Below are 22,614 nucleotides of genomic sequence, written 5' to 3'. Positions count from 1 at the left end.
CGCCTTACTAAGCCATGGCCACGCATTAGGATCTCGTTCTCACACCTTACTACATGGTGACCATTGATATTTATCTTTACACACACTGTACAGTCAGATAAATTGATTTAAAATGATTTATTTTAGTAAATTCAGTAACCCAGACAAAGTTGAGCTTACCTTAAATCAGCACCACCCTCCAGTGGATCCGGTCTTTCAATGAAAAATTCCTCAGTAACATCTTTTTCACGTCCTAGCATAAATATTCTGATTTACCATTCTCACTGCAGGTTCGCTTCTGTGAGCTTTTCCTTCTTGACGAGAGAACTTTTAGAAATGATTGTGATTGGCTGAGAGGGTCAAGCATAATGATTGTGATTGGCTGAGTGGGGTGTCAATCAAACAGTCAATTACTCCTAGTACAAGGGAAGATTCAGTCAGTACTTTTTTATTTGAATTTAAAGCCACTCTATGTAACACTGGGACGACATAGAGAATAAATAATTAACATCTGTATACAAACTGTTAATTATTACAAAATATGAAGTCATTTCTTATGTTTTTATGCTGATGTGAGAACCAAAATATATAAATCACCTTGAAAAAATAATCGTTAATGCAGACACACCAACTATAGCCTCAGTTCAGATCTATAAAGGGTACGCATGCTCGTGTGAAGTTACAAACTGCAGTCGAATAATCACAAACTATCGACACTTTACAGATTAAATATAAGGCTTAAAGTAAAACACTGTAGTCTATTGTTTTTGATACTTTAAAAAACCCTGTATTAGGACACAGTATAACAAGACTTACATTACTTATGTGCTCTGCTGCAACCTTACAGAAACATTTACAGACATATTATAAAATAAAGGTCCCAAATAAATTCTAAGTCTGTCCAGTAGAACCATCATTATGAGTAGTTCTTTATTGCTGCTCTATTTTTTGTCAAAGTAGGATGTCTGCAGCAACAAGCACGACTAAATGGAGGCGGACTTCGTATGCTTTTGCAAGTTTTTCAGAGCAAACATGCACTTTCGGATCACCATGTATTGCAGCATGCTGGTATAGACAGTCTTGCAAATTGTTTTTAAAAAGCTGTACTTTTTATGATGAACATAAGTGGTTATTCAGTCAAATGTCATATTTGTAGCCTAAGGAATTAAAGCAAAGCAAAAAAATGTGTTAAGTGCTGAACTCAGGATGATCTTATTCTCTGCACAAATCTGTCAACAGATCAGCCCACCCACTACGCAAGTTTACTAGACGTATGTGCATGTTAAGCGATAATGTAATAGAAATTCCTTAAATCCAAGTTCAAGTATGTAAGAAGTGAGATTTGCTAAACAAAAATGACAACATAAAAGCTTATAAACAAATCCAACAGCATAAGCTTAACTATAATCCATTCCTAATCTCTCAAACAAAATCTGAATTCACCATCAATTAATCTCAACACTGTGAAATTCCCCAAAGGCAGAAAGCAAAGCACATCTTGAGCAACTGTAGGCTACAAATCTTTCAGAAGTCTGCAAAAAAGGTGCTACAAAGTTCTTAGAAAGCCCAGGACTCAATCAAAAGTCCTTTCATTAAACAAAACAAAGAAATAAGCTGAGTTTTGGAAAGCAAAATCTAGACATAACTGTTAAATGCAGGGCAGAACCAACTGTTGAGTTCTCAGAGAAGATCTCTGTAACTTTCCTGATCTTCTTAAGTGTTTAAATGTTCCCTGTATATCATCACAGTCATAACAAAACCTTGTATCTCCAAAAAATGGTAACTAGACAGGAAAAGCAAAGAAAACTTACATTACTAGCATTATTAATGTACAGTAATTGTATCAGATTATATGCAAAGTGATGTTGGACCATTTTTACTGGTGCATTCGTCATGAAACGGTCACTCAATGTAAAGGGCAGCTGGTCTTTTCAAGTGGTGGAAAAATGAAAAACAAATAACCAAAAAAGTAGTTATGAGGTTTTGATATGACATCGGATGTAGCTGCGCTAAGTCTGTGCTGTCATCTTCATGTCGAGAGTCTAGTTGTGCTTGGTGACGATGAGGTTCCTCAGCATGTCAAAAGAGTTTCCGTCCGGCTGGACTGAGACGAGACCCTGCTCGCGAGAGCGCACTTGCAGGAAGCCATGATCATCCAGCCCGACAACTTCAGCCTCTGGACCATCCTCACTCCACAAGCGCACCTGCGTGCCACTGCAAACATCACACCACGTTAACACACACGCAGACACTAACGCTCACAAATACGTTACACATAATGCGAAACCACCTAATTATTCATCTTAACTCTTGGGTATCTACTTCAGGATGACAAATTATGCTAAACTGGATCAGCAAAGTACAGCCTGACTCAGTCAGGTAAGATGGTAAAGTTACTAGGCATGGGCGGGGTTTATTTGAGCAGGGGGCGGGGTTATTTCTATGGACTTCTGAATTCATTTTAGTAATACATTTTCTAATTGAATATTCAAATAAGTAGTTTGGGTTAATGTGAAAATTGCACGTTACCTTGTTAGATGTAAGTAAATTTAAGTCTTTTTGTTTGACTGAGCATGCAATGTATAATATGTGGACAGTATAATATATATATATATATATATATATATATATATATATATATATATATATATAAGCAGTGCACTATTTAATTTAATGTTCATGCATTAATTATGAAAAATGAAAATGATTATTTAATTTTAAGTTATAATTCAGCAGCCACAGCATATAGTAGCCTTTAAATATACACAGTCGTATGCAAAAGTTTTGGCACCTTTAGTCAAATGACATTTTTATTTTTCTAAGTGAAAATAAGCAAACATACTTTACAGAAAACACACTTCTGCACATTTTAAAGGACAATTACTGTTACTGTAGGTTAATTTAACATATTGAGGGGAAAAAAAAAAACATAAAATGTGGCCGGTGCAAAAATTATGGCATGTTTTATATTTTACGTTTTTATATTTAAGTGTTTCTGTAGATGATGTGTTTATTCATTTTCACTTAAAAATATCAACATAATTTGATCAGAGGTGCTCAAACTTTTGCACATGACTGAACATCTTTAAGACTGTTGGAAAGAAATGCAAATGGTTCCTAACAAAGCTGCTTATGGGAACGTCAATAGTGTGTAAAGCTGACAACAAGCCGAAAATGATACTTCCAATAATTTAAAATATAACTGAGAATTTTTGTATGGTCTCATTAATGTAATTCCGCATGTGTTATTTCACTTGATGTCTTCAGTCTTATTCTAAATTCAGTACAACAAGCTTGTAGAGTGTACATAATACAAAAGCACAGTTCTGAGAGGTTAATAGTGAACTCACCCGTGTACCCATCTCTTGTAGTAGAGGGGCAGTACAGCCTGAGGCCCCTGCTGCTGGAACTGGGAGATGAGCTGCTCCAGCAGAGTGACCGAGCGAGCGATGAGCTGAGCCGAGCTCAGGGGCTTCAGACTGCCACCCCGCTCCCAGTTCTGTTGCACCACCAGGTCATTTATGCAGATGGTGGGGTTACTGTTGCTCACATTTAATCCACAACCTACAGGACAGGACAGAGAAAGAGGGACAGGAGAGGAGTTACTGCTAATTTAACAACCCTGTTCACAAGAAACACCAGTCGACCAAAAAGACCCTGAAGGGTTGTTTTGATTTTGAATGATGTAGAGGCAGAGAAGAGCATTACCAATGAGGAGATGGAAGGTGGATCCCATTACAGTCGAGTTGACTAGCACTCCTCCGAGCTTCATCAGGTTACCGTAGTAAATATCATTGGGCCATTTCACTCTCAGGTCAATGTCCTAAAGAAAAAAATTCACACATGCTTACATTAAAACTAAAGCAACTCCTGTGATTGCTCCATTTGAACACACTGTTGCTACATACACCGATCAGGCATAACATTATTCTTCAGTGGTCAGGACCCCCATGGACCCTCACAGAGCAGGTACTATTTGGGTGGTGGATCATTCTCAGCACCGCAGTAACACTGACGTGGAGGTGGTGTGTGAGTGGACACAGTGTTTAAAAACTCCAGCAGCACTGCTGTGTCTGATCCACTTAGACCAGCGCAACACTCACTAACACACCACCACGTCAGTGTCACTGTAGTGCTGAGAATGATCCACCACCCAAATAGTACCTGCTCTGTGAGGGTCCATGGGGGTCCTGACCACTGAAGAACAGGGTAACAGGGGGCTAACAAAGTATGCAGAGAAACAGATGGACTACAGTCTGTAACTGTAGAACTACAAAGGGCACCTATATAGTAAGTGGAGCTGATAAAATGGACAATGAGCGTAGAAATGAGGAGGTGGTCAATGTTATGCCTGATCGGTGTAAATACGTATGTGTAGCAACGCTGTTCCACATTGGATTGGTTGGGCTGCATGATCTCAACATCCACACAAACAGTACTGTGCTTAAGTCAGAGACCTTCATTTATTTCATTTCCAATCAAAACGGCTATTAAGTACAAGTGCTCATTTTTGTGTTTTGGGACAAGCAGAAAATGTACCACATATTTAATGTAAAATTACATAGAAGCCTCAACAAAATATAAATTTTTTTGCAATCTAGTGTTTACATTCTTTGCTTTTATTACAGCTTCCATTATTTTATTAAATTTACAGGGACATTTTTCCAACACCTCCAAAGTTCAGTCTTAGAAGTTGGTTGCTTTTTCTGCTTCTCACAATCCAAGTATTACCAAACACATTCAATGACGTTGAGGTCTGGACTCAATTGGTGGTCAGCCCATTTTTATGAAATCACCATCAGCTTTTTTTTTTTGTTTGATCTGCAACTTTTCTTCCTTCTTTGTCTATTTCCATTTCTTAGTAACGGCTTCTTGGCCGCTTGACTAGTATTACTTTTACTTCTTACTGGAGCTCAGGAAGCATCTTTGCACTTTTAATACCATCACTAATCAGTGAAAAATAAGAAATGCCTCAGCAAATCAGTGATTTTCTAACTTATCCTACATGAACATAACATTAGCAATTACTTTAACAAACAGAGCCGACAAACAGGTTTTTTTATGGGCGTCTCGTGTAGAGAGCACTTCTAAAAACACCTGCATATGCATACAGTATCTTTCTTATTTCTGTAATATTAACATCTTAAACAGAAATCGATCTTAGATCTGTTTAGATCTGAAATCTGTTTAGATCTGAAATCTGTTTAGATCGTGCCGTTTGGGAAAGGAAATGTTAACTCAAACACTGCCTGTTATTCCTCCCACATACCACAATACTTCCTGCACCATCGGTGCTCACTCACACAGTCCAATGCAGGATAATGTATGAGAGCTTGCAGAACACGCACACTCCGCACACCCCATACGATACGCTTCAGCAGCACAGCGGCACAAATACATCCGTCACCCGAGCACGGTTCCAATCAAACACGCCGGCGTACACACACACAGCACCTGATTGTATGCAAGTGTGTGTGTGTATGTGTGTGTGGGCCACTGCAAGGTCTCAAACACTGTGCTGTAGTTGACTGTGACATGTCTGATTAGTAAAATAGACAGCAGCACCTGCTTATGAAACCCTGGGGGCCATAGGTTTCATTGTGTATGTGTATGTATATTCCCCTAGCCTGGGCAGTAGTGCTGGGCGATATTAGTATTGCAATAGTTTTGTGGTTAAAAAAATATGTACAATTTACATTGAACGGTGCACAAAACACAACAAGTGAGTAGCCATGTTTACATGCAGCCTAATAATCCATTAACAGTCCGACTAATATCTCAATCAGAACAGAATACGTCCATGTAAACACCACAATCAGAGTAGACTACTCCGATTGAGACCATTCAGAACACAATTTCTGTCTGATTAAATAGAAGAAAAATAACCATGTAAACGTCTGTATCTGATTACATTCCCTATCGGAAAGTTTAAGTCCGTTCTGATAATGTTCGTCGCGTCATAGTGAAAGTTTATAACGTTCAACATGGCGGAGCAGAAACTGCTCCGCAGAGGAGACGAAGTTTATGCTCTGATCTTCAAAAGACGGCGGTGGGACGGACGTCCAGCTTATGTGTCTCAGAACACGACGTCTTCCTCTCTGCCTTCTTTAATAAGGACATGTGAAGGACGTTTTCCTGAGTCTGACATCATTTTAAAGCAATAAAAAACACAAATGCGCCAACTGATGCTTGTTGTCATGGTAACATCTACACTACGTGCTACTCTACGCATGCGCGTCAATTTGGATCGGATTACTTGTAGTGAGCATGTAAACAGAGATTTTCCATCAGACTGTTGAGTAAAGTGAGCATATAAACACCTCAGTCTTAATCTGTAATCGGAATGTATTCAATCGGATTGGCAAAAATCTTTGCATGTAAACACAGCCAGTGAGTGGCAGTTCTGTGTGTAGAAGTGCACCTTCATAATGAGAGAAGTCACAGGAGAATGGCTAGACCTGTTCTACCTGGAAGGAGGACTATAGTAACTCAGTTACCACTCTTTCCAACAGCGGTGATCAGAAAAAGCACCTCTGCATGCACAACACGTCAAACCTTGAGGTGGATGGGCTACAACAGCAGGAGACCACATCAGGCTCCACTCCTGTCAGCCAAGAACAGGAATCTGAAACTGGCTCACTAAAAAACTGTTGCTTGGTCTGATGAATCTTGATTTGTGCTGTCACATGAGTGAGAATTTGTTGGTGATGGTGTGTAACAATGTAGGGAATGTTTTCATGGCAGACACTGGACCCCCTAATACCAGTCTAGCATCCTTTGAATGCCATAGCCTTTCTGAGTATCGCTGACCACCCGCACCCCTTTATGGCCACAATTTACCCTTCTTCTAATGATTATTTGATGAGGCATGATTATGCATCTCATCATAAAGCATCTCAGACTGGTTCTGTGAACATGATAATGAGTTCAGTGTACTTAAGTGATCTTCCCAGTCTTTAGATCTGAATCCAATAGAAAATCTTTGGGCTGTGGGAGAATGTGAGATTTTCTGCATGAATGTCCAGCTGAGAAATCTGCAGCACTTACGTGACGCAATCATGTCAGCATGGACCTGAACCTGTAAGGAATGTTTCCAGAACCTTGGTGAATTCATGCCACAAGGACTTTGAGCTGTTCTGAGAGCAATGGGAGGTCCTACCCAGTATTAGAATGGTGTACCTAATAAAGTGGCTGGTGAGTCTAGATATACATTGTTACTATTAACACACAGAAATGTGAAAATATTATGTAATATTTGTCAAGCTGTTTAAAATGAATTTAGACCTAGTAAGCTTCTCTTTCTCAACATGGCCAACTATTGGCTGTTAATGTTTAGCATCAGGTTACTTCTCAAGCATCAGCAATTTTCGATTACGTCACCCAGCTCTACTGGACAGTCGGATAGAGTACCTCGTATCCAGGCAGTGTGCGTACAGCCTCCACCATAGCAAGAGCAGCAAGGTGTTGTAGGAAGGGGATTCTCTGTCCAAGTCGTGAGCTGATGTCCACCTGGAGATGCAGCGTGAACATGGCACAGCCCAGCGGACTCAACCATGCATTTCCCCCACGCCCTGCAATACAGTTAACAAGCTTGTTAAACAGCAATAACACTTGAAACAGACATGCATGGAAATACACCGATCAGGCAAAACATTATGACCACCTCCTTGTTTCTACGCTCATTGTCCATTTTATCAGCTCCACTTACTATATAGGTGCACTTTGTAGTTCTACAGTTACAGACTGTAGTCCATCTGTTTCTCTGCATACTTTGTTAGCCCCCTTTTACCCTGTTCTTCAGTGGTCAGGACCCCCATGGACCCTCACAGAGCAGGTACTATTTGGGTGGTGGATCATTCTCAGCACTGCAGTGACACTGATGTGGTGGTGGTGTGTTAGTGTGTGTTGCGCTGGTCTGAGTGGATCAGACACAGCAGTGCTGCTGGAGTTTTTAAACACCTCAGTGTCACTGTTGGACTGAGAATAGTCCACCAACCAAAAAGATCCAGCCAACAGCGTCTCGTGGGCAGCGTCCTGTGACCACTGATGAAGGACTAGAGGATGACCAACACAAACTGTGCAGCAGCAGATGAGCTACCGTCTCTGACTTTACATCTACAAGGTGGACTGACAAGGTAGGAGTGTCTAATAGAGTGGACAGTGAGTGGACAGTGAGTGGACAAAAAAACTCCAGCAGCACTGCTGTGTCTGATCCACTCAGACCAGTGCAACACACACTAACACACCACCACCACGTCAGTGTTACTGCAGCATGGCACCAGGGGGGTTCAAATCGTTGCACCCCGTTAGCACCACCTGAAAACGCTGATTAGCCTTTTCATAGAAAGTATATACATTTAATTAAACTACCAGTTCATAAATCTTTTCAACTTCCCACAAGATGTGCAGACAGGTGCACAATGTACCTAGGTATACATTTCACTGAGAGCACACAGTGGACTGCTGATACTCTTAATCAAAAGATTGACACCGTAAAATGCTGATTCAGTCTGTCACTAAACATATATATTCAATAATATCATGAGATTGTCACAGGGCTTATTTTTTTCTTATTTTATAAGCCGTTTAAACATGGATCACTTCTTAATCCTTCCGAAAGACAACAAAAAAGGTCAGAACAAACAGCGAAAGTTCCAACTATTCCCACTTTGAGTCGGTTTCTTCAACAGATACAGCACTGCTTCAGTACACGTGAGTTTATTGCCATCGCTTGTTCTTCTTTAGAGCGGCAAGGACCACCTCAACACCACGATAATTGATCACAGGCCCACCCAAAACAGGGACAGAATATTTGTTATGCTGCATTTTTCAAGATGATGAAATTTGGCTTGTTTCATGTGAGTGTCGTCACTGTATTATGGCCAGTCCAATCTTTACACTCTCCACCAAGCTCAGCCCTCCAATCACTGCTTAGCAACCGTTCATCTATCTGCCTTCATCTGCACGCCAATGTTTGAATTTGTAGCTCCAGCTATGGTTGAAGGACGTACCTGGAAGACACATAAAATAGATAGAGCAGAGTATGTCGTTCTCTACCCATCCAAAAACAAATATTCATAACGCTGTTGTCACTAATCTGCGAATTTGGTACGTGCAGTGCTCTTTAACTAGCTACAAACACTAAACATCTATTACACATCATTCAAACAGCAGTCTGGGCTGAAAAACTCCTTACAACTGCTGAAGCCTGAATAGGTAGGTATATGTAAATGTTGGGTTTTTTGTGACATCACAGAAACAATTCATTCAAAACAGGCTGTTTTTGCAGCTTAGTTCTCATATTTGGATTGAATTTTGCCAACGACATCAACAACAACAACAATAAAAACAATAAAAATAATTAATAACTTCATTCATAGAGCACTTTTTATACTGGTGACAGCTCAAAGTACCAAAGCTTAACAGTAACAGAAATGACTGGTTATTAATTACGATGAATTATTAGCATTAAATTAAAAAATATTTTTAAGTTTTCCACAATACGGGCCTTTTAAGGTGATTTTTACTTGCCAAAATTTAGTATCATTTAGTAATGATTTTTTTTGCAGTGCTCTGAAAACCTTTCTCCACCCATGCTTACACTTGCCAGGGATTTTCCTTTTATACTTTGATATGGTTGTGCATTTTCATACTTAGTTGCGTTGTATAAGCATATCTAAAGCCAACCGTTCCAGGCTTCTTTTGCTATTTTCTTTGTTTGACTTCAAAAGTATCTTATATCCTATATTTCCTTTCCAGACGCTGTTTTCCTCCACTTCGTGCATTTTAAAAGTGCAACGAGTAGTTTGTGCATGTTGGCTGTATGTTAATTAATGATCGCTGACCTTTTCCCTTAGTCTGCCGAGCTGCTACGGCAATTAACCCCATGTCCTCTGGCAACTTCAACATCAATCTGTAGAGAGAGGGAGAGAGAAATAATGTAAAATCACATCACATACTGCTGGTCTCGCTACAATATTTGACTAAGAACACAGTTTTCAGTACAGAGTAACATCGGTTTTTCTATCATAAGCCACAAGGAAACAGTGCACAATGCAAAAATCTTCTAAAAATACCAAAAATCAAAAACAGAAAAAAATAAAAATGGTGTTGAGTTGCTTTCACAGCTCCAGGCTGCACACGTCTCTCTCCTTCTCACTCACTCTCACTGACAAGTGAGCTGACAGCTCAGCGCTGCCGGGCTCTCGAGCCGCTGGACTTTAATTGAACTTTGACCCCCATCAGAGGGCTCCTTCCCCATCGCACCCATCAGATAACACCCCCCACCAAAGTAAACAACCGCCCACTTGACCCCATGTCACTCGAGCACACACACTTCCTCAGGCCACACACAGCAAGGTGACACTCAGGTGTCAATCTCGCTCTAATTGCTGAACAAACAGATAATTATTCTGCCAGATGCTGCAATGAGTTTAGACACACGGTCAATACGGGCAGAAAGCCTGCAAGGGCCTCAAGAAGCAGTACAATAACACTGGTTTCAGAAAAATGTATCCACATCATGTATACAGTGCAGTACCTGTTCGTTCTGGGTTAATTTCTATTAAACAATAGCCAGAAGTGTCTCTAGTTAAGACCTGTTTTATGAGTCAGGGATAAATATTAGCCACTATATACAGCTGAGGTGTCAATTAGGGAATCTTTCCTTTTCCTTCTCACTGCAGAACAGTTGCTGTTTTGGAATATGCAATGTCTAACATGGTTTTGGCCTGTTCATGGAAAAGTGGAGCCAAAAATACATTTGAATGAAAGTCAAAAAGTGTTTTGAAACATACATTTAAACATACTCATATATTAAAAGTAAAAAGTAAATGTTTTAAGAAATAAATTTAAAGATTCCTTTGTTCGGTGGTCTGATTCAGAGACTTATCAGTGGTCCTAGGCCTCACATAAAAGCAAATGAACCCCTTAATGTTCTGCTCAACCATTTTGAGTCACTATATATGCCTTGTTGTTTGGTAGACATGAATATTTAAAAAATAGTGGGGTCAAAAAAACAACAACAAAAAAAAACAACAACAAAAAAAAACACCAATTGTTTTTATTATTGTCCCAAACAAATAAAAACACACAAAAAAAAAATCCATTGCTTTTTTCCCGGTGAGCACATTAAAGGGTTAAGATGGGAAGTTTCATTTTACAATGATAAGAACCTGGTTGGATGTTCTAATAAAAAAAAGACTGAAATGTTCAAGAACTCAAGTGACTTGCAAGAGAAAAAGAGAAGAATCTCTTGGTTGTACTTAGAAGTTCTAAATGAAAACGTAAGTTATGTATTAATGTATTAAAGGTGTTTTTTTCTCCTGGAAATTTAATTGAGTAAAAATAGAAAGTGTTCGATTTCAATAATACTAATTACTAATAATAATTACTAATCTCCCAAAGTGATGAACATATTTTTCATGGTCTGCTGTTTTTGCAGTCCCCATCAACCTAAACCTGCCATCATCATGATATTTCAGCTGACAAACACCTGACATACAAACGACTGCAGTTAACAGGCTGCCTTTTTCCTTCATTGTATGCGGCTACTGAAGTACAAGCCTCAAAAGGCGAAATCGGCTGACTGATCCTGGCTTTGACACTAGCTCCCAACTGAGGATAGAAACAGCCTGAGCTCAAATAAACAAACATAACTCAGCACTGCCCTCTAAAGGTATAATAGCACCAGTAAAACATTAAAACTTTTGTTTTCATAAGACCCAACACATCTCAATAAAAGCATTTTTAAAAATGCATATGATTCACATTCTATTTGCTGCAATTGTTTTCTTTTTGTTAGTTTTGTTTTAAACTAAATTTACTTCAATTTAAGGATTTCTCTCATATGTTTAGTGTGAGCTTGAGCTACTTTATCATAATAAAGTCATTTTTCATGGCCTTTACCAGGGGTTTCAGTAATTATGAAGTGGACTGTAGTTCAGCTTCATAGTGTAGCACTAAAGAGGAAACTTAAAGGGCCCATATCCCACATTTTTCTTGTATTTTATTTTTGCCCTTGAATTCCACTTCATGTACCAAAAATAGCCATAATATGTTTTTTACATGACCATTTTCCAACCTCTTCTTACCCCTTAGAATTCAACAGGCTGTTTTGGTTACTGTGCCTTTAAGAAATATATAAGATAAATGATCTCCGTTCTGATTGGCTGTCCTCCATTGTGTCTCACTCAAAAGCAATCAGAACTGAAACACTGCAAAGAGCTTCGGTATGAGTGGGTAGGGCTAAACTGCACTAGCCTGAACAGGTAGACAGATGTAACTTGGTGGCTCTCAAAAGGCTGTTCTTGCAGCATAGTTTCAATATATAGACCGTACTGACTGTGTAGTGAATAGTATTTTTCGAAACTTGCATTACTATAAACTTCTTTATTTCAAAAAAGAAATGGAAATTTGTTTAGGAAACCTTTAATATTACAAACTAAAACTAAACAAACACTGTTACAGTTTCTCATTGGGGTGAATGGGATTTTTGTCAATGTACTGTATGTACAATGTATATACTTTTTACAACTGAAGACATGCTGCAACACACCCAGTAAGAATTCTTTATATCAGTGGTCTCAGAAAGTGTAAGGTCATGCGTCCCCCAGTAGGCAGGTAAATCCTCTGAGGCCATGATATGAAGTTCTAGCAGTGTCAGAAGTTTCTCACCAAAATTTTGGAATCTGACCTCACACACAGAGACTGGCACGGGACGATACAAATAGACAGTAGTTTGGAAATTCAAACAAAGCCAAAAATATGCCTTTTCCTGTAGTTCTTTCAAGGCGTTATGTTGCCACTGTTATGCAGAGGGCTTGTTTTTATTTGTGCAACCTGTAAAAAAGGCACTGATGGACGACGCAAGCAGAATGTCAGCTTTGTCTTGTGCCACAGACCTATCACCAGATAAACTGTATCACATAGTCTCACTTAAAGCACTTGTGTATGTACTACTTTTAAACATACTAACAAATACCAGGGCTGGGCAATATGATAATGAACATTTATCATTATTGTGATGAATTACGTCACAATATTCTCTTTTTGAGCATATCGTGGACACTGTCAGTGCTTGAAAACACTTCGCAACTGCACGTTACAAAAAGAGCATAAATAGTCCTGTTTAACTGGATTTAGTGCATTGTGTGAAATGCTGAACACAAATTATTGTATTCACAGTTTTTGAGAGTATTTTCTGAACACGGCACTATTTTGTCTTTCCAATTTATCAGATGTCAGAAAAATATATCATGACAAACTGTGTTATTGTGAAAATCTGAGTTGTCATGACATTACATCACTGCCATACTGCCACCTCTATGCAGTATGATACAGTTTTAGGCATCTAAGAAAAATAGATTTCAATAGATTAAAAAAAAATATATTTTCTCCGAAAAAAATAATTGAATCAATACAAACAGTATTAATAAAATAAGTAGAGATTTTATGCATGCTAATTTGTTCGCTTAACCATTTTCAGACCTCTCCTCGATGGAAGCCCATTATTTGTAGTTGTCTTCTAACAACTGGTTTGTTGGATCAGTACTTTATTAAACAAAATCAGGTGCTGCTGATGGAATTTAAGAAATCCTAGGATTTCTACTAGGTCTAGGACAAATCCAGAACCAAACTTTTTTCTTCTCCTTAATCTCCTAAGATTAGGTTACCCATTTCTTTTTTTGAAAACAAGACATTTGTTTTACTGCATTAATGTTTTTTAATGTTACTCTAATGTTTTATGCTGTTTGTACATGCATAAACACACTTATTGCCCAGATGCCTGATGTTTTTAGATGCCTACATTTTTGCACGGTACTGTAACTGACGTCGGACAGTCTGCCCCAAAACCGAAATGATATTATCAGTTTGTACAGCTGCTTCTAGAGCCATGAATTCCCTCTTTAATAGACCCAGAATTCTGTCTCTTTCCAGGTTGACTGGATGCTACATGCTCAGGAATCTGGAGGGAATCTTGGTGCAATCTGTCATTTACCGAAAATAAATTTGCACAAGAGCTTAACCGGGGAGAAGCTCAATCTTCTTGGCCAAAGCCCCGGAGGCTGAGACACAGCGCAGTGATTCAGGGCTTTCTGATGCAAAGAGACAGTGTTATACAGAGAGACTTTGAACTGCGCTCCCGTAATCCGCTAAATTCCTAGGCCAAACAGTCGCCGTGAACAGGAGGCTGGGGTGGCAACTCTATTAGAGCAGAGATCTTTATCTGTGTGGAATGTAAAAGGAACACCAGCGGTTGACAGACCTACATTGAGAAGCAACGACGCTGAAACATCAGCTGGCTTGGCAATACGTACAATAAGTACTGCGTGGACTCTTAATTCCACTCTCCTCGCATCAGACCTATGAAAAAAAAGGGCCAGACATACAAAGGAAACAGTCTGGTTTGGAGGGAAAATGATGTTATTGCTTACAGAAACAGTTCGGTAAGGCTTATTTGAATAGCAAAGGAACATTTAACCGCGTCCTTGGAATTATACCTCATATTATTACTTCATTTAGCCGCCATCGTAGACAAATAGGTATCTATGAGAAACACAGATTCTGAAGTGGCTGAGGCAAAAAGGCGCAGGAAACCAAATGCTAATTTGTAGACTCAGGAATTTCTTCCCTCAAACTCCCGCTAATTGAAGTGGACACATTGTAAGAGCCTAACAGCCAAGAAACCGCCATCACGTGCTGCCATCACGAGGAAAAAACAACAAAAACACGAAACGTGGGCGGCAGGAACGTCAAAAAATCCTTGAGCCACTTCTGGCACATGGGCTGATTTCCGAAAAATCCTTTAAATGTTTTTGAATATCAATCGAACAGGAGAGAAACGAAGGTGCGCTAGACTCAGGCCGGCTCATAACCGACCGCTGATGAGGGCCGAGGGAGAACGCTATAAAAACATTACAGCATTATTCAACAGGATTCCAGTTTTGCGTGTTTAATAAAAGATGTGGACCAGAATGGAAGAAAGACATCAGTTTTATCATCACTTATGCCACCGAGCTTCTCAACGAACAAGAGCATTACAAAAAGAACAATACAAATATTAGGACGGCACCATATGGACAAAATTGGCCAGTAATTGTGATCATATTTCTGCATATCGCTGGTGTCTGAAGAAAACCTCGTATCTCCAAAATGGTAACTTTACAGGAGAAGGAAAAAACCTTCTTTACTTTTAATGTAAGTCAATGGAACCAGACTTTTTTACAAGAGATTTTGGGCCGTTTCTTTTGGTCCATTCATCATGAAATTTACACACAATGTAAAAGTCAACAGGCATTTTCAAATTATGTCAAAAACTCAAAAACGACAAAAATGGAGATATGAGTCTTTCTTCCGACAGCAGCGATACTGTAATTGCTTTGCAACATATTTTATATTGAAAAACACACTGGTGAATTAATAATGTCAAGGTTAAAGATTGGCTTGCATTATTTGGGTAATTCAGATGGGGCGCAGAAGCAATTTACAAATATGTATTTAAAGTAAAGATATACAACATTTTAAACTTAGTCTTTCACAACAACCTATGAGCATATTTCTGATAAATAACTTAATAAAACCTATCTACAGCACTTTTGCCTACACCAGATCACTGTAACCTCACATTACAGTCATTAAAATACTTTAAAAAATCACATTATTTTTGCATTAATGTGTGAATCACATACGCTTGAAACATCATTTTTCATTAGTCATTCATTACAGGTTATAATTTAGTTAATTTAGATAATTTAGTGCTCCACAAGATTCAGTCAACCCTGTTACACGGACATGTTCACCCCTATGAAACAGCTGGAATATTCCACAGGTCACACATTCAACATATTCTTTTATCTTCAGTGATACTTATGACCCTGTTACCCAAATTACATATTCAAAGTGAATTATGAACAAATTAATAAAAAAAGAACATACATATATATATATATACATATATATATATATATATATATATATATATATACATACATATATATATATATATATATATATATATATATATATATATATATATATATATATATACACACACACACAAATATATTCTGTGCTAAAAACTCAATATGGATTAATGCATTTTATGAGTGGTTAAATAAAAATTTATTTAAAAAATAAAGTTTCATTTTTAAGATTTACAAAAGCTAAATAACATCCAAATCTTGACAATTCAACCAGAATAATTGTTTGTTGTTGGAATAAATTAATACTTTGATTAATCAAAACATCCACAGAAACGGTCGTTAGGATCTATAATTGGTCAGGTAGCTCATCTGCATTTTGCAGCCTTCTGCAACATCAGTACTGTAATCACCAGCAATAATGAGTGACAAACGATCCACAGTCTGAACAAACGTTTTAAAAATCAAAAAACACAGTAAGCGTCTGTCGTCAGGTTACATAAAAACACCGTTTGGTAAAAGACCTGAACCAGAAGACAGACAAAGAAAGACAAACAGTCAGTCAGTCAGACAAACAGACAGACAGACAGACACACAGAGAGCCGGTCGCTGTGCCTGTGAGCGGGGTGCAGCCGGTAGGATCCTGACCCCGAGGCGGTGGAGGCCGGTTAGGCAGGCAGCCCGAGCGCTGCGGATAATTGAGCGCTTGCACTGTTTGGCAGGACCACCAGAGAACCCTGAGCGGCAGATCGTGACGAGCGCTGCTGCTTTACAAATCAAGAAGCAGCGAGGGCGGATGCGAGGCCCAGACGGCGCTCCGCACTCCTTCAGCCAAACAAATGAACTTTTAATAAGAACATCAGCAGCTAACAGGGCGAGGAGAGGCAGCCACGACCTCTCAGCCTGCCGCACCGCTGCACTTGTGCCGAGGCTAAATTGAGCACACCTAAGGGAGTGTATGATACAGCTGTGCGTGTGTGCGCGCGCGCATGTGTGTGTGTGTGAGAGGCTGGCAATTCTGTGTGAATGACTGAATGTATGAACAGATAGGTGTCAGAAGTGTGGAAAGCATGAGCACTGTACTGTATCAATGTAGACAAAAGAAAAGAAAACAATATACATTTCTGTAATTTAAGAGCAAAATCAGAGACATTAAAGTTATTTCAAGGCTAAAATGTTTTTTTTTTACTAACACAGGCAAATATTTTATTACGTTATTATTTATTTTTTTTTACCAAGTCTATAAATTCATTTGCTATTAAAAAATTTTTTTTTTCTTTTTTGTCATTACATTTAAAAAAAAAAAACTGGTAAAAAAAAAATCTAAAAAGGCCACAACAGCATTATGAACTGTGCGCCAGAAAATCTGGAGAAAATTTGAAGTCATACAAAGAGAAAACGATAAAGAAGTAGTGATGGTGTTGGAAATAAGTGGCAATGAGAATAAGCCTCCATAAGAGGACTGTGTCTCTCACCCTTTATATCTCTCTTTCTGTGTCTTTGTCCGGTTTAAATGAATCTTTGACAGATTAGCATGCAAAGCAGCATCAAATTAATTTCTGCTACACAAATATGAGATCTGGCTCAGATCAGCCCAAACATCTCTCTCCTAAACACAGTAATGCTCTTATGGGCTCAAAGAGGCACCGTCAATAAGAGCTGTGGGGGTGCAGCGGTGCAAGGCGGGTGAGAGAGTGACACAGAGAGAGAGAGAGAGAGAGAGAGGGTGCGAGGGGCTGAAGTGGGCAATCTATAATAAGCCAGAGCTCAAGTCTGTGAGCTTTGCAGCAGCCAGTCTAATGCATTCCTCCGAAGTTAATCTCATTTTGAAAGCACATCCACTGAGCGGCTCAGGGGGCGGCCGTGGCTGAGGAACCCAAAATGCATTAGAAAAATTCTCAATAACGCCTACAAAAGGGAGATGGAGGGAGGAAAAAAAAGGCCCACAATTAGCAATTAGATGCTGACAATGGGCGAGTTTCGCTGCAAGAGCAACGTATCAAACGCTGCCGTTGCAGCCAGTCAGCCACTTTCTCTTGGCAGGAGAGGAAAAAAAAAGTGCTGCTTTAATCCTCATTGGCTCTGTGGGACCCTCCCAGCTGCCCGATCTGACCTGCCGCTTAACTACCAAGTATCCACACTACAGACAAGACAGTGAGAAGGTACAGGGCCTGCCTGCTTCAGCACAGTAGGCAGAGCCACTTCGCTCATATAAAAGTCTGCACTGAGAGGGAAATCAATCAACGGCCCACAACGGACTGTATCTCTCCACTATTTCTGTTCCTCAGGTGTGAGAAGTGCTGTCTGTTTTAAAGCTATTAAAATGGTCTGATAAAAATCAACCAACCAACCAATCGAATCAGGTCCAAAACTAGATGTACAGTGTACTCTCACTGTACGTTTCCTGGGACATTCCATCAAACTTCTGGGAGGCAATGTAACCCAGTACAGCATGTAATCTAGTCTGAAGCCATACATTTGTACATTTTGCTGAGGTGTAATGTACCGTGTAAGTCCTGTGGATCAAAATTCGAGCAGCATGTCAAACCCTCCAGCTCTTCCCCCACATAGGCTCTAGACATGTGACCACATATGGAAATATGAGCAGATTTGCCTTTATGTTTTATGAACGCTCTAAACAGCAGGAATCTGGATTAGTTCAAAAGGCCTGAAGACGACCCTTCAAATATCTAACCAGAATCTACAGCAGGACAGTGGAAGTGGAATAGTCTAGTTCGTCTCCACTAAAGCCTAAAGTCCAAGCATTCTTTAGTAAAGGCAATGGTTCTATATAGAACCATGAGCAGTCAAAGAACCAGTTGCATGCATCGTCCTCTGCATGGTCAAGCTGTTCTTCTCTATGATGGAAAACCAGTTGTTTCTGGTTTTGTAAATATCTTAAAAATTCCTTTATAAAGCTCCAAAAAGGATTCCACTATTAGGAGTTGAAGGACCCTTTTATGCATGAAGATAATGGAATTTTTTTGGGCAAAGTAACTGATTTGACTATTTACCAGATTGGATAAAGGCTAGTAGTAGAGCATTCTTGCTGTAGGGTCCACAATGCAGATGTGTGAATAGCCAGTGTGTGCTGGCTGTAGCAGCCATTGAGAAAGTTTGTATGAAACAGGCCTAACAATTTATTTCTACAACTGTTTTATCTACTAGAAGAACGATCACGCCTTCTGCTGTTTCGTGGCACCACCGCCATTCAAAGTCCCATCTGCACTACAAGCAGTATCTTCTCTACAAAGCTGCAAAACATGCAGGCCATATCGCCCCCGACACTTCCTGTAACATACTGCAATCCGTCAGAATTACTGTGTGTATATATATATATATATATATATATATATATATATATATAAAAAATATTATAACGTTATAGAGCATTATTTAGTTCCGGCCACGCAAGCTGATTGGTTGAACAGCGTTCTAACTGTTCTGTTATTTTGCCATAACATCACGTTTTTTCACAAACACTGTATCACTCTGCTGAGACGCCGTTGCTAAGCAACAACTTTGACAGCTGTAGGAGACGCTCAAGCCGTGTGAACGTTTTTACTTCTAACTTTGTCACAAACAGAAAATGGACACTTCTAAGATCACATTTGACCGACAATTGACTCTGAAGATGAGACAACACTAAATTCCCAAACTGTCATCACCACTGAGCAGCTTTTCAGTCGGCAGCTGTGACAGAAGAACAGCTAAACAACCTGGAATCAGCAAGAAATGAACCCAACACCATTCGCCAAACTAAATGGGCTGTAAGATGCTTTACAGACTGGCTGGAACAAAACAACATTAATACTGATCTGGCAAAACTTGACAAAACTGAGCTAAACTTCATATTGCGGCAGTTTTATGGCTCAGTCTGAACTTCAAGAGGCGAGGCTTACAGCAGACTCTGCAGCGAGTGGGCGGAGTTCGTTACTCTGACGTAGCAACAAGCTGCTCATTAAGGAACTATAATTTGGCGGAAGGAACTGCGAACATTAAAACATTTAACGCCGCGTTCATGACCCAGTCTGCTGTGTCCGGCATATGTGGGAGACCGCAGGGTTGCCCCACTGACCAGGGAAAGAGCAGCAGGCGGGCCTCCTGAAGGGCAGGGGTCTCTGGAAGCCTCTCCTGCCTGCATCATTGTAGTGCTACTGATTACAACCCGCTCACCACAAAGAAACACAAAGGGCTGAAAGAGAGAGAACGGCAAGGAGGAGAGACACAGAGCTTTCACAGCAGAGAGCTCTTTCTGTGCCTGTGAGAATGCAGATCACAGGCCGCTGAGCCTAAAGGGTCACTTACTCAGAGACCGAAGGAGGGGTGGGGGGGGTCAGAGAACACACGGCCACCATCAGAGAGATCAGAGACACACACACACACACAAAAGCAGGATTTGGCTGGCCGGGTCTCTACCCTAACACCCTGCTAAAACTGCCTTTAGTCTTCACTCCATATCAGAACGCTCAGATGAAGACGTTCAGACTGTCAGACAGCACAGGGCAGGTCATGGCCTCTCTGCAGAAATCTACCAGAACACTACAGCTGCAACTATTTGTCGCTGTCATTACAAAACCTGGTATCTCCAAAGTGGTAGATTTAAAAGGGGTATAAAAGGTTCTAAACCCTTAGCTTAATGTAGCAATGTACACCAATTAGCCAAAACATTGTCACGTATCAAGAGAACCATGTTGATTATCTTGAATGAACCATGTTGATTATCTTTTTTACTATTTCAGTCATATGCAAATGTTTGTGTACTCCCACTCAAATCCACTTTGTTGATTTTCTACGTGAAAATAAGTTAACACGTCCTCTACAGCAAGCTTAAATATGACATTGTTCTGCTAACTTCAGTGTGTAATTTCTATTGATTTGCTGGGCCCTCTTATTCACCAGGGTATATTTTGGTTTGTCCATCTGAATTTCCATGACCAAATCGTACGGCAAATTATTCAGTAACTACATGAAATAAATGTAAATTTTTATTTTATTTAGTTATTTACTTTTTGTAAAAGCTCCAAAAAGGTGTGATCTCCAATGTGTGTGATCATAAAACATGTGTTTTATGATCACACATATTGCTATATGCTTACAATTTACTGCTGAAAGCCAAAAGTCTTAGATGCTCTTTGTATTATTTTATAAAAATAATTTGTACAGAGCAGATCACTGAAGAGACGCCATCTGTTTATAGTTTATAGCCCAGATTTGTGGAAAAATGGGTCGACTTTCAGTAGACAAAAAAAATAGTGAGTTCAGCTTCTTTTATTATAAGGGTTTAAAATTACATCACCCATCTATTTGACTGGAAGGAAGACAGTTACAGCTCTCATACGACCCCCACCTTTTGAATGTAGCTTATGAAATATGAAAGTTATGAAGAAGCGTTTTGAAACCAGCGGTGGTCTCAAGGAGTTGAAAAGGTTAACATATATGGAAACAATCTAAAAAAAACAGGTGCCATAACCTTTGCACATGTTGTAATTCTTTCCCAAAATGTTAAGATTCAGCAAAAACAATAATTGTGCATTAAAATGTGCAGACGTGTGTTCTCTTTACAGGACGTGTTCACTTATTTTCACTTAGAACATCAACAATCATTTAACCAGGGCTGCCCAAGCCTTAGCATATGATTGTATAGCAACTATCCTTTATTAAAACAAAAAATATATATATAAAATGTTATGAAACCTTTACAGATTACCAGCACACTTCTGCAGTGACGAGCAGCAAATCACAGAAAAAGGGCACGTTGTAGCCGATTGCTGGCATCAATGCGCATCTTTAAAAGTGGATTTTCTTTTATTAGCATAAGCATATTAGTATTGATCAGTGGCTGGCATAAATGTGATGATCAATAGAAGAGCTCTAATCTGGAAATGTGATTAATTGGAATAATCCTGTTTCCTGAAGAGGAGGGCAAATTATCATTTTCAAACAGCAGCTTGAAGCTGATCAATCAGAATTGTCCTCCATTACTGAATCAAGCAGGACACATTCTGTCTCTCGTGAAAGCTTAGTCTTCAGAAATGCCTCATTCAGCTGAGCCTAAAGCGATAAAGAACAAGCAGCACCCAAAACTAAAAGCATTAAAAAGCAGTGAAATTTTAAAACAGGTCTAATATTTCGGCCTGATTCTTATTAACTTTAGCACCTTTAGCATCTTTTATACGCAATATTTTATATCACTCTACATATTTATTAACAGCACAAATATACTAGCTGCTCTTTGTTTTTCCTTAAGATCACGTGGTGTAAACACTTCATGTAAAGAAAACTACTGAAATTATAGAGACGCACTGGTAGCAAAACTGAGGCCGGTGCATGACTTACATATCTGCTGAAGCTGAAAATGTCGAAATTAGGAGAAGAACTGTCTGGATTATCACTTCAGAGAAACATAACACTTATTTCTTGAGGTATTAATGCAGTAAAATTAATAAAATGCAGGTTTTCAGCACAGCAGCTCAGCGTTGCCAGAGAACAACAAATACATCTTTACATATCCATTAAAAATATCCGTCAAATCTAAACACCTATCCCAAGCAAATATCTCTCGATACCGATATGATTCTGATATCATTCATCGAATACTATTCAATTAATTAATTAATCTACTGTAGTATGCAAAGGTTTGGGCACTCCTGGTCAAATTACATGTTTCATTGATTTTCTAAGAAAATAAATGAACACATCCTCTACAGAGAAC

At 39.2% G+C, this 22,614-nt stretch overlaps 1 protein-coding gene across 2 annotated transcripts in view; it reads right to left on the bottom strand.

The window, feature by feature from the left end:
* Positions 1–399: 399 nt before the first annotated feature.
* hlcs (holocarboxylase synthetase (biotin-(proprionyl-CoA-carboxylase (ATP-hydrolysing)) ligase)) overlaps positions 400–22,614 on the bottom strand; it is a 53,071-nt gene continuing 30,856 nt past the window's right edge. For both annotated transcript variants that reach the window (XM_036594933.1, XM_036594934.1), the window contains 5 exons: positions 9,825–9,892; positions 7,390–7,550; positions 3,688–3,802; positions 3,330–3,543; positions 400–2,193 (listed from right to left, as the gene is read on the bottom strand). In XM_036594933.1, the coding sequence (XP_036450826.1) occupies positions 2,022–2,193; positions 3,330–3,543; positions 3,688–3,802; positions 7,390–7,550; positions 9,825–9,892 (730 nt within the window). In that variant the 3' untranslated portion in view covers positions 400–2,021. The remainder of the gene's footprint in view (positions 2,194–3,329; positions 3,544–3,687; positions 3,803–7,389; positions 7,551–9,824; positions 9,893–22,614) is intronic.

This window comes from Colossoma macropomum, unplaced genomic scaffold (assembly GCF_904425465.1).
Source record: "Colossoma macropomum unplaced genomic scaffold, Colossoma_macropomum, whole genome shotgun sequence".
Lineage (NCBI taxonomy): Eukaryota > Metazoa > Chordata > Actinopteri > Characiformes > Serrasalmidae > Colossoma > Colossoma macropomum.
Note: the sequence above shows the minus strand (reverse complement) of the source record. Positions and strands in the feature narration are given on the sequence as shown.